General features: G+C 50.5%; 1 protein-coding gene across 1 annotated transcript in view; it reads right to left on the bottom strand.

The window, feature by feature from the left end:
- The window catches only part of LOC119955117 (protein phosphatase 1 regulatory subunit 12A-like), a 291,292-nt gene that overhangs the window by 57,967 nt on the left and 220,528 nt on the right, over positions 1-12,797 (bottom strand). The window contains 1 exon segment of the mRNA XM_038781005.1: positions 9,859-10,050. Within this exon segment, the coding sequence (XP_038636933.1) occupies positions 9,859-10,050 (192 nt within the window).

The raw sequence follows: 12,797 nt of genomic DNA, 5'->3' as shown, positions 1-12,797 counted from the left end.
GTCACTGTCTATCTGGAGTTTACAAATCCCCCTGTGTCTCACCCGCACAACCCAAATATGTGCAGGGTAGGTGAATTGGCCATGCCAAATTGTCCCCTAAATGGAAAAAAATGAATTGGGTAATCTTTTTTTTAAAAAAAAGAAATGCTTCAGCGAGACGTTCAAGATGTCCTTGAGTGCATTTTCAGACGGCCACTAGAACATTTCCTTTCAATGAGCTAACCTTCAGATGATTCTCCACCATCCAGGCCATGAGCAAGCACGCCTTACAATTATGAAGAATTTTTATGGAGAGTCAAATCTTGCTACAATCTCCCATAGGCCCTCACAACTAACTCTGCTGAGACTTCAGTCACAATAAACGTTGAATAAAAGTTGCATTCCTACTCTTGGCATTTCTCTTGGTGCAACTTCACTTGAAGTTTAGCTGTGGCTCACTGCATTTCTTATACCAATTATAGTCTACAGAATTTCTGTATCCATTTTCCTCATATAAATTGTAGCGCACGCTCACACACACACCCATGCAGACATTTACAATGAGCTCCCTCCTAATATTTTTCTTCCCCCTCAAAAAACTCCTCCTCTCGCTTAAATTACTCTCCTTAAGTACGGTGTGTGGAATTTGTTCGAGGGCAGCAGTGGATTTCATATTTCAACGCGAGAAATCGTATTGCCATATTTAAGCAGATTTTCCGTATGAAATACGGAAAGTCTGTGTTTATTGGCAGAGCTGGGAAGGACCCGTTGGAATGTGGTCGTAAAGGCCCGTATCATTGTTAACTACGGATATGGAGACTTCCGGTTGCGGCTATGACTAGCTAAGCCGCACATTTGGAAGCTCCTGCAACAAAGGTGTTTTTGGGCCAATTGGAGGGCCCCAACGGCGCTGAAAAAACGAATCCCGGTGGGGGAAGGTCCCCTGAGGAGAACTAGACCGATTTTATGGTCGGTACCCGGAGCGGAGCGGCAAGAAAAACGGCAGCAGCTCCCCAAAAAAAGCGGGGGAAGAAAATCAAAATGGCGGCCGGCGGTGCATCGGAGGAGTGGAAGAAATGGGCGGAGGAGCAGCAGGCCACTCTCCTCCGTTTTTTCACGGAGATGAAAGTGGAGCTCTTAGAGTCCATGAACGCGACGGCCACCAGGTTGGTGGGAGCCCAGGCGATCCAAGAGGCGTCGATTAAAGATCTGCAGCAGGAGATGACCGCGAGGGAGGAGGAGGCCACAGTCATCGGGGCAAAGGTGGAGGTGCACGAGGCACTCCACATGAAGTGGCAGAGCCGCTTCGAGGAGCTGGACACTCGGATGAGGAGGAAAAATTTGAGGATCCTGGGCCTGGAAGAAGGCCTGGAGGGGTCGGATCTCCCGGGATATGTGGCGGAGATGTTGAGCTCCCTGATGGGGGAAGGGGCCGGTCCGGCGCCCCTGGAATTGGAAGAGGCATACCGGGTCATGGCCAGGAGGCCTAGGGCAAACGAGCCCCCGAGGGCGGTGCTGGTGCGGTTCCAGCGGCTAAGTGATCGAGAGAAAGTCCTGAGGTGGGCAAAAAGGGAGAAAAGCAGCAAGTGGCAGAACTCGACGGTAAGGGTGTACCAGGACTGGAGTGCGGAGGTGGCAAAGCGGCGGGCCCGGTACAACCGGACAAAGGCGGTGCTACACGCGAAAAAGATCAAATTTGGAATGCTGCAACCGGCGCGCTTGTGGGTCACCTACAAGGACCAACATCATTATTTCGAGTCCCCAGAGGAGGCCTGGACCTTTGTACAAGAGGAAAAGTTGGACACGAACTAAAACCTGGGAGCACCGGCGGTCGTAGCCGCCGGGGGACTCTTGATTGAGCAAGTGGCCCTTTTCTTTTTCAGGCCAGGTCGGAACTGGGTAACAGTTTCGTGGATTGTTTGGGGTGTTTTTTCTCGAACGGTTGACTTTTCTGAATATTTTGAAGGTTTCGAGTTGTTGGGTGTGTCTGTATATTTGTACTGTTGAAATCTCTATTGTGGGTCGTTGGCTTCTTATGGGGTGTTTCTTCCCGTTTCCAATTTCCCTTAGTTATTTACCCCTCTTACCCTTTTTCTTTGGGTGCTTGGGGGGGTTTTTTGTTCTTTTTTTTCTTTTCGGGTTATGGTTATCTGCGGTTATTTATACTGTTTGATGGAGGGTGATGGTTGGGCACACTGTTAGTTGATAGCTAGTTAATTATTTTGTTATTTAAGTATGTAGTTAAGTATTTATGTATTTAGTTGCCATTGGGTATTTATATCGTTAAGTTGGGGAGACGGGACGGGGGGGGGAGCGGGTTGATTATGCGGGTCTTTCTCGGGGGTTTTAAGGGGATCTTTCACGGGCGCAGATGGGGTGAACCGGGAGGAGTCGGAATGTGGCAGGAGCAGCCGGGTCAGCGGAGACCAGCTGACTCTCGGGAGTACGATGTGGGGTACATCGCGGCTAGGAGGGGTCCTAGCCGGGGGGGGGGGGGGGGAAGGGGGGGGGGGGCTGGGGGGGACACAGGGTTGCTGCTGGAAAGACCAGGGACGAGAAGGGGAGAGCCGGGGGGGTGGGGGGGGGGGGGGGGCCATCGCTATGGGAAGCGGGTCAGAAAAGAAGGGATGACCCGGGGCGAGCAAGGGACAAGACATGGCTAATCGACAGGGAGTAGGGACGGGTCGCTCTGCGACCCGATTGATCACGTGGAACGTAAGGGGGCTGAATGGGCCGGTCAAAAGATCAAGGGTCTTCTCACACCTGAAGGGACTGAAGGCTGATGTAGCAATGCTGCAGGAGACTCATTTGAGGGTAGCAGATCAGGTCCGCCTGAGAAGGGGGTGGGTGGGACAGGTGTTCCACTCAGGCTTGGATATCAAGAACCGGGGGGGTGGCGATTTTGGTGGGAAAGAGGGTGTCGTTTGTGGCGGCAGAGGTGGTGGCAGACAAGGAGGGCAGGTACGTGATGGTGAGGGGTAGGCTGCAGGGAGAGAATGTGGTACTGGTAAATGTGTATGCCCCGAACTGGGACGACGCGGGTTTTATGAGGCGCCTGCTGGGCCTCATCCCGGGACTGGAGGCAGGGGGCCTGATCATGGGAGGGGACTTTAATACGGTGTTAGACCCTGGGCTGGATAGATCGAGTTCCAGGACGAATAGGAGGCCGGCAGCGGCAGAGGTGTTAAGGGGGTTCATGGAGCAGATGGGAGGGGTAGACCCATGGAGATTTGGTAGGCCTAGGGCGAGGGAGTATTCTTTTTTCTCCCACGTCCACAGAGTGTTCTCTAGGATCGATTTTTTCGTATTGAACAGGGGGCTGATACCGAGAGTGCAGGACACGGAGTACTCGGCCATTGCGATATCGGACCATGCACCACATTGGGTGGACGTGGACATGGGGGAGGCGCTGGACCAACGCCCGTTGTGGCGCCTGGATGTAGGGCTGTTGGCGGACGAAGAGGTGTGCAGAAGGGTGAGAACGGGCATTGAGAACTATCTGGGTACGAATGACACAGGTGAGGTGCAGGTGGGGACGGTCTGGGAGGCCTTGAAAGCAGTGATTAGAGGAGAGCTGATCTCCATAAGGGCACACAGAGAGAGGAAGGAGAGGCAGGAAAGGGAGAGGCTGGTGGGGGAGCTCCTAGAAGTAGATAGGAAATATGCGGCGGCACCAGAGGAGGGGCTATTAAGGGAGCGGCGTAGCTTGCAGGCCAGGTTCGACCTTCTGACCACTAGGAAGGCGGAAATGCAGTGGAGAAGGGCGCAGGGTGCGGCGTATGAGTACGGGGAAAAGGCGAGCAGGATGCTGGCACACCAGCTTCGTAAGCGAGATGCAGCCAGAGAGATTGGGGGAGTGAGAGAGAGGGGTGGGGACGTAGTGCAGAAGGGGCAAGAGGTGAATAGGGTCTTTAGGGACTTCTATAGGGAATTGTATAGGTCTGAACCGCCGAAGAGGAGAGGGGGAATGAAGAACTTTCTCGATAAATTGGGGTTCCCAAAGGTACAGGAGGAGCTGGTGGAAGGGTTGGGGGCGCCGATAGAGCTGCAGGAGCTAATTAAAGGGATAGGTCAGATGCAGGCGGGGAAGGCGCCGGGGCCGGATGGGTTCCCGGTGGAGTTTTACAGGAAATTTGTGGACTTGGTGGGTCCAGTGCTGGTGCGAGCCTTTAATGAGGCGCGCGAGGGGGGGGTTCTGCCCCCAACAATGTCGCAGGCCCTGATCTCCTTGATTTTGAAGCGGGACAAGGACCCGGTCCAGTGCGGGTCCTACAGGCCCATCTCCCTCCTGAATGTTGACGCCAAGCTGTTAGCAAAGGTCCTGGCAACCAGGATAGAGGACTGTGTGCCAGGGGTAGTCCATGAAGACCAGACGGGGTTCGTGAAGGGACGCCAACTTAACACAAATGTCCGGAGATTGTTAAATGTGATTATGATGCCAGCAGTGGAAGGGGAGGCGGAGATAGTGGTAGCGCTAGACGCGGAGAAGGCATTTGACAGGGTGGAGTGGGAATACTTGTGGGAGACGTTGGAAAGGTTTGGGTTTGGGGAGGGATTTATCAAGTGGGTAAAACTGCTCTATTCAGCTCCGATGGCAAGTGTGGTAACAAACGGGAGGAGGTCAGAATATTTTGGGCTCCATCGAGGTACTAGGCAGGGATGTCCCCTATCTCCCTTACTCTTTGCATTAGCGATTGAGCCGTTGGCGATGGCACTGAGGGGTTCAGGGAGGTGGAGAGGACTGACAAGGGGAGGGGAGGAACATCGGGTCTCGCTCTATGCGGATGATTTGTTGTTGTATGTGGCAGACCCGGAGGGGGGAATGCCGGAGGTAATGGGGATACTAGCGGAGTTCGGGGACTTTTCGGGATATAAATTAAATCTGGGGAAAAGTGAGGTCTTTGTAATACACCCGGGAGACCAAGGGGAGGGAATTGGGAGGCTCCCCTTCAAAAGAGCAGTTAAAAGTTTTAGGTATTTGGGGGTGCAGGTGGCAAAGAACTGGGGGACCCTCCACAAGTTGAACTTTTCCAGACTGGTGGAACAGATGGAGGAGGAGTTTAAGAGGTGGGACATGGTGCCGCTGTCGCTGGCAGGGAGGGTGCAGTCAGTTAAAATGACGGTCCTCCCGAGGTTCTTGTTTTTGTTCCAGTGTCTGCCCATCTTCCTCCCCAGGGCCTTTTTCAAGAAGGTAACGAGTAGTATCATGGGGTATGTGTGGGCACATGGCACCCCGAGAGTTAGAAGGGTCTTTTTGGAGCGGAGTAGGGATAGTGGAGGGCTGGCGTTACCCAACCTTTCAGGATATTACTGGGCGGCAAATACATCGATGGTACGAAAGTGGATGATGGAAGGGGAGGGGGCAGCCTGGAAGCGCATGGAGAGGGCGTCCTGCGGCAGCATAAGCTTAGGGGCACTGGTAACGGCACCATGGCCGCTCCCTCCCACGAGGTATACCACGAGCCCGGTGGTGGCGGCCACCCTCAAGATCTGGGGGCAGTGGAGGCGACACAGGGGGGAAGTGGGAGGTCTGATAGGGGCACCACTAAGAGGGAACCACAGATTTGCGCCGGGAAACACAGGAGGGGGATTCCAGAGCTGGCAGAGGGCGGGTATTAGACAACTGAGGGACTTGTTTATAGAGGGGAGGTTTGCGAGCCTGGGAGAGCTGGAGGAGAAATTTGGGCTCCCCCCGGGGAACACGTTCAGGTACCTCCAAGTGAAGGCATTTGCCAGACGACAGGTAGCGGGGTTCCCCGCGCTCCCCGACAGGGGGGTGAGTGATAGGGTGCTATCAGGGGTCTGGGCCGGGGAGGGGAAGATCTCGGACATCTATAAGATTATGCAGGAGGTGGAGGAGGTACCAGTAGAGGAGCTGAAAGATAAGTGGGAGTTAGAGCTGGGGGAACAGATAGAGGACGGGACATGGGCAGACGCCCTGGAGAGGGTCAACTCGTCGTCGTCATGTGCGAGACTAAGTCTCATTCAATTTAAGGTACTGCATAGAGCCCACATGACGGGGACAAGGATGAGTCGGTTTTTCGGGGGTGAAGACAGGTGTATTAGATGTTCGGGAAGCCCTGCGAATCATGCACATATGTTTTGGGCATGTCCGGCACTGGAGGAGTTCTGGAAGGGGGTGGCAGGGACGGTGTCGAGAGTGGTGGGGTCCAGGGTCAAGCCAGGATGGGGACTTGCGATCTTCGGGGTTGGGGTGGAGCCGGGGGTACAGGAGGCGAGGGAGGCTGGAATATTAGCCTTTGCGTCCTTGGTGGCTCGGAGGAGGATCCTGATTCAGTGGAGGGACGAAAGGCCTCCAAGTGTTAACACCTGGTTAAACGACATGGCAAACTTCATCCAATTGGAAAGGATCAAATTCGCCCTGAGAGGGTCGGTGCAGGGGTTTTTCAGGCGATGGCAACCCTTCCTGGACCTCTTAGATCAGAGATAGAAACTGAGGCCGTGACAGCAGCAACCCGGGAGGGGAGGGGAGGGCGGGAGGGAGGGGGGAGGAGGGGGGGGGGGAGGGGGGACAAAGACGAAGGAAGTACGGTAGCGGTGGTGGCACGGGCAAGGCCTGCCCGAGGACGCTGCTAGAAATGATAAGTTGGTCTGACTGTCGGTTCGCCGGCGGGGGGGGGGGGGGGGGGGGACGCGTGAGTAGGGGGGGGGGGGACCTTTTTCTTTTTCTTGTTAAGTAGGGGGGGTTTGACTTTGTTTTGTTATAATTTAAATGTAAATGTAGGGGGGGTTAAAATGTTTGTATTTTGAAAAATGTCTTCAATAAAAATTATTTAAAAAAAAGAACTACGGATATGGAAGTATTGGCTAAGTTGATGGCGGGAAGGATGGAAGTTCATGTCCCTGAGGTGGCTGCGGAGGACCAAACAGGTTTCGTAAAGGGCAGGCAGCTTTCTAGTAATAAAACGCTGCTGTTAAACATGATCATGACCCTGTCGACAGCTCAGATATCGGAGGTAGTGGTTTCCATGGACCCGGAGAAGGCATTTGACCGGGTGGAGTAGCGGTACCTGTTTGAGATTCTGGGAAGGTTTGGGTCGGAGTTTGTGGCATGGGTGCGCCGGTTATATGCGGCACGGATGGAGAGTGTGCAGACCAATGACACGGGTTCACGGAACTTTGAATTGCACAGGGCAGCATGGCAGGGATGCCCGCTGTCACTGCTGCTGTTTGTGCTGAGTCTCTGGCAATGGCTCTTAGGGGTCAGCAGACTGGCGAGGGATTATAATGGGACGAAGGGAGCATTGGGTGTTGTTATACGTGGACAACGTACTATTGTATATTTTGGACCCACTGCAGAACATGGAGAGGATCATGGGCCTGTTGAGGGAGTTTGGGGTGTTCTCGGGTTACAAGTTCTAGGGAAAAGCGAAGTGTTCACAGTGAACGAGTTGGGTAGGTGAGCCAATCTGGGCGAGATGGGGGGGATGCCATTTAAGGTGGCCAGAGACAGGTATAGATACCTGGGGATTCAGGTAGCAAGGGAATGGGTGATGGTACACAAATGGAATTGAACAAAACTGGTGGAGGAGGCTAGGGAGGATCTGAAGAGGTGGGACATTCTGCACTTGACTTTGGCAGGGTGGGTCCTGGTGGTGAAGATAAACATTCTGCCGAGTTTCCTGTTCATATTGCAGACACTCTTAACCTTTGTACCGAAGGCCTTCTTTCGAAAACTGGATATGATTATTTACGATTTTGTATGGGCAGGGAAGGTGCCAAGGATTAAGAGGACTCTGTTGTAGAGATAGAGGTAGAAAGGCGGGTTGGTGATGCCGAACCTGCTACATTATTACTGGGTGGCGAACGTGGAGAAGGGGTAGAATGGGTTAGGATGGAGGAAGAATCTTGTAGGGGGTCCCGCTTGAGGGCTATGATGATGGCAGCATTGCCAATGGCGCCAAGGAAACCATCGGACAGCCCTGTGGTGCAGTCCACGGTGAAGGTCTGAACCAGTTGAAGAGGCACTTTAGGGTAGCCGGGATTATGCCATGTTAATGCCGTTGTGTGAAAACCAAGGTTTTGAGCCCAGAGAGAATAAATGGCATGTATAGGAAATGGAGAGAAGTGAGGCTGCTTAGGGTTAGGGATTTGTACCTGGAAGAAGGGTTTGCCTGTATAGAGGAACTGAAGGAGAGGGTAGAGCTCCTGAGAGGAAGTAAGTTTAGGTACTTTGCGTGGAAGGTTTGGAGAGAGTTCCCTAGGTTGCCGAGGTACACCCTGTTGGAGCAGCTGGAAGGGGAGGGCAGGATTAGAGACAGATACGGACGGCTAGGAGAGCAGGCATGTGAACAGGTGGTGCAGATTAAGGTGAAGTGGGAAGGGGAGCTGGGAGGGGAGATAAACCGAGGAGTATGGAGTGAGGCACTACGAAGGGTAAATGCGACTTCCTTGTTTGCAAGGATGAGCCCAATACAGTTCAAGGTGGTACACAGGGTACATATGACTCAGGCAAGAATGAGTGGGTTCTTTCAAGGGGTGGCAGATGAGTGAGAGAAGTGAAATGAAATGAAAATCGCTTATTGTCACGAGTAGGCTTCAATTAAGTTACTGTGAAAAGCCCCTAGTCGACACATTCCGGCGCCTGTCCGGGGAGGCTGGTACGGGAATCGAACCGTGCTGCTGGCCAGTTTGGTCTGCTTTAAAAGCCAGCGATTTAACCCAGTGAGCTAAAGCCACTGGTGAAGGACCAGAAAATCATGTTCATATGTTCTGGGGCTTTGAAATGTTGGGGAGATTTTGGGCCTGAGCGTTCGCAGCATTAACAAGGATACTGGGGGTTGAGGTTGTACCGGACCCATTGGTGATGATATTTGGGACAGCCGAGAAGCCGGAGCTGATGGAGGGGAGGAGGGCCGATGTTGTGGCTTTCGCCTCTCTGATTGCCTTCCAAAGAATTCTGCTGGAGTGGCGGTCAGCAACGCAATCAGGGGCGGTGGCTTGCCTGGGGGACTTATATAACTTTCTTTGGTTGGAAAAGATTAAGTACGAATTAAGGGGTTCAGCGGAGGGCTTTGAGACAAGGTGGTGGATGTTCGTGGCTGTGTTTTTTTTTTTTTTTTATAAATTTAGATTATCCAATTATTTTTTCCAATTAAGGGGCAATTTAGCCTGGCCAATCCACCTACTCTGCACGTTTTTGGGTTGTGGGGGCGAAACCCACGCAGACACGGGGAGAATGTGCAAACTCCACACAGACAGTGACCCAGAGCCGGGATCGAACCTGGGACCTCGGCGCTGTGAGGCAGCAGTGCTAACCGTGGCTGTGTTTGAGGAGCTGTTCGTCACCGGGGGGGGGGGGGGGAATTGCACAAACTGTAATTGGGGAGTTTGTTCCCCGAATTAGTTGTTTTGTGACCTTTTCCATAAGTTTGAAATAAAATACATTTCAAAAGAACACCATCTTTTCAGCTATAATAGATGGATTGGCACAATGGTGTTATGTAAGAGGATGTTTGTGGCAGAATCTAGTACGAAGAGTCAGGGTTTAAAAATAAGGCACAGGTGAAGAGAAATATTTTTTTCTGAGGGTTGAGTGTCTTTGGAACTCTTCCTCAAAAGTAATGGAAGCAGGCTCTTTGAATAGATTCTTGATAAACAAGGGGGTGAAAGAGAGTCTATTCCTGCTCCTAATTTGTAAATTGGTATGTACTTGATAAAAAGCGGAAGGAAGTGGACAGCGCCACTAATCAACAATGGTATGATAGGATTTTGTGAAGCAGTTCCCCCAGAACCGTCATTAGAATTTTACTTTGAAAACACATTTACCATGATTAATGAAAATAAAAACACTAGTTCTCAAATATTGACATATCTACTGAATAAATCAAGGAATTTCCTTTTCATAAAGATCAATACCTCTTCAGTGTTGTGACTAAACCTTTGTCTCTCGTCATCTTGAGTTTCCGGTTGATTCTTATCGTCTTGCTTTTCTCGGTCTTGCTTTTCTTTTTCTTCCTTTTCTTTTTCTTCCTGTTCTCTAGTTCGACGGTCTAAACGGCTCCTCCCGATTGTTTTCTCGGCTTCTTGTAGGTCTGTCAGAGTTACACCCTGGAAGACAGTTTTGTTCAATGTTTAGTCTTGGCTCACTGCATTTCTTGTACCCATTATAGTCTACACCCAGGGAACATTACCTTCATAAAATACTGGTTAGGCCCATGTACTGTGTCCATTTCTTAATACCCCAATTTAAAATATGCACGAGAGAGAAGAGATGTCAATTCTGCACAGACATTGTCAGTTCCAAAATGAAAGTGCCTAAGTTAAAGAAATTTAATAGAAGCTTTCAAAATAACAAGGGGCTTGATAGAGTAGATGAAAAGGAACAGTTTGTAACCATTAGGTAGGTTATCAGACAGCACAGACTTCAAATAATTGGTCAAATAAAGGGGGGGGGGGGGGGGGGGGGAAAGAGAGAGAGAGAGGAAATGAAGAAATTAGCTTTATTCCTTCATTGCAAGTTGTGGTGCCTGTAAAGGTGGTGAAGGCAGATTCAATGGTTACTTTCAAAAGGGAATTGCACAAATATCTATGAATAAAATGTGAGGATTATCAGGGGATAAATTGGTGAGCTGTTCGGTGCAAGAACAATGGCCTCATACAGGGGCCTGAATGGGAGAGATAGAAGCCATCGATCGGCAGCAGGTGAAAAGAGTTAATTAAGAAAACTAGCTTGAACTGGCCTCTGCTGTACCTGGGCTCTTCTAGTCCCTTTGTTCATAACAAAAATTCAGACACACCCTTATCGACCAGCCCTGAATGTTTTCTCAGATAGAGTGTGGACGTTTGGTAATAAGGGGAGAGAGGTATTCCTTTACTTTTCTAACATTTTCACCCTGTTGGAATTGGTTTCTGGTGTAGCATGGGGGAGATGGCGAGTGTCTGATGGATCAAGGTATATTTTCCAAAGGTTTAAAATAGTACTGAAGTTTGTGATCAGATTGGTGCACATTTAAAAGAAAATAATTAATTGAACAAAATATTCAAGTCATGAATTAAAGCTCATAAATCTGGCAGGATAGGTGTTGCGTCACGCAGGAGTTCATGTTATCAAGGGCAAGCAGGTCCACAATAAGTGCCTGCGGCTTAAGGAGCTTCATCAGAGGCATTGAGCTGAAGACTGAGCTGCGGACATTGTGACAGGATGAGAGTTACCTGGACAGTTTGATTCAGGAGGCGGTCATGACCCGAAGGACAGAACCTCTGGTTTGGACAGTGGTCAGGGACACAAGGGGTGTGACTGCACCAAAGGCAAGTAAGGGGAGAGGGAGCAAGAGTGTAGGAGCATCAGCCTTAGCAATTGTCCAACAGGTTGGAGGTTCATTCAGCTTGTTTGGATGTGAGTCAGGGCTGCAGGGTGCATGAACTCACTGGTAATGGGACCGTGGTTCAATATATCATTCAAATGGGAAGGCACACAAGACTGTAGTGGTAGTAGCTGACAGTATAGTAGCTGACACTGGGCGCTGTAGCAAGGAGTGACAGTCTAGAAGGCTGTGTTGCCTGCCTGGTGCCAGCGTTCAGGACAACTGCTCCAGGCAGTCGAAGGGGGAGGAACCCTTGCTGTGGTCCATGTAGGCACCAACGACAGAGGTAGAATGAGAAAGAGATTTGGCATACAGTTTGAGGAGCTGGGCACTTAAATTAAGTAACAAGAACCCCTCCACCCAGGTTATCATCTCTGGATTAATCATCGGGGTGCATGCAAATTGGAATAGGGTACACAAAATTAGAAAGATGAATACGTGGCTCAAAGACTGATGTGGGTGAAGTGGGTTTCAGTTCATGATGGCACCAGCATCAGAGGAAACTGGGGCTGTACCATTGGGACGGCCTACATCTGAACTGTGCTGGGGCCAGTGTTGTTGCAAGCTGCACAACTAGGGAAGTAGAGGGGGCTTTTTGGGGGGGGGGGGGGGGGGGGGGGGGGGGGGAGGGGGGGGGGAGGGGGGGGGGGGGAGTGGTTCTGGAGAACGGATATGTAGGCTTACAAAACAAAATGGCAGCATTGCAAGCAGTCATGTAGGTAAGATACCCAGAGTATAACAGGAAGGGGCCAAGTGTACAAACATAAAAAACAGCAACAAACAGGGTCAGAGGGGGAAAAATTGATAAAATTAAGATTAAGAGGACGGCACGTGGCGCAGTGGTTAGTACTGGGACTGCGGCGCTGAGGACCCGGGTTCGAATCCCGGCCCTCTGTCCGTGTGGAGTTTGCACATTCTCCCCATGTCTGCGTGGGTTTCACCCCACAACCCAAAGATGTGGTTAGGTGGATTGGCCACGCTAAATTGCCCCTTAATTGGAAAAAAATAATTGGGTACTCTAAATTTATAAAATAAACAAATACATTTTAAAAAATTACAAGATTAATGGCTCTTGCATAAAGAGAATTCATGGCACAAATTGAGGTTAATGGGTATGATCTTATAGCCATTATAAAGACATGGTTACAAGGCGTATCTAACTTTTCTGAAGGACAGGCAAGAAGGAAAGGGAGTTGGTTAGCTTTTTTAGTATGAGATGGAATAAGTAAGATCGCAAGAAATGATCTTGGATGGGAAGATGTTGAATTCTCATGGGTGGAGTTAAGAAATAACAAGGCGAAGACAACACTGGTGGGAGGAGTCTATAGGCCCCCTAACCGTAGTTATACTGTAGGATGGAAAATAAATCAGGAGATAAGACAGCATGTATGAAAGGCAGTTAATTAATCACAGCTGACTTTCATCTTTTTGTGGATTTGGGAAAATCAAATTGGAAGAGATAGCCATGAGAAAGAATGTATTCGCAACAGT

The sequence above is a fragment of the Scyliorhinus canicula genome, chromosome 20 (assembly GCF_902713615.1).
Source record: "Scyliorhinus canicula chromosome 20, sScyCan1.1, whole genome shotgun sequence".
Lineage (NCBI taxonomy): Eukaryota > Metazoa > Chordata > Chondrichthyes > Carcharhiniformes > Scyliorhinidae > Scyliorhinus > Scyliorhinus canicula.
Note: the sequence above shows the minus strand (reverse complement) of the source record. Positions and strands in the feature narration are given on the sequence as shown.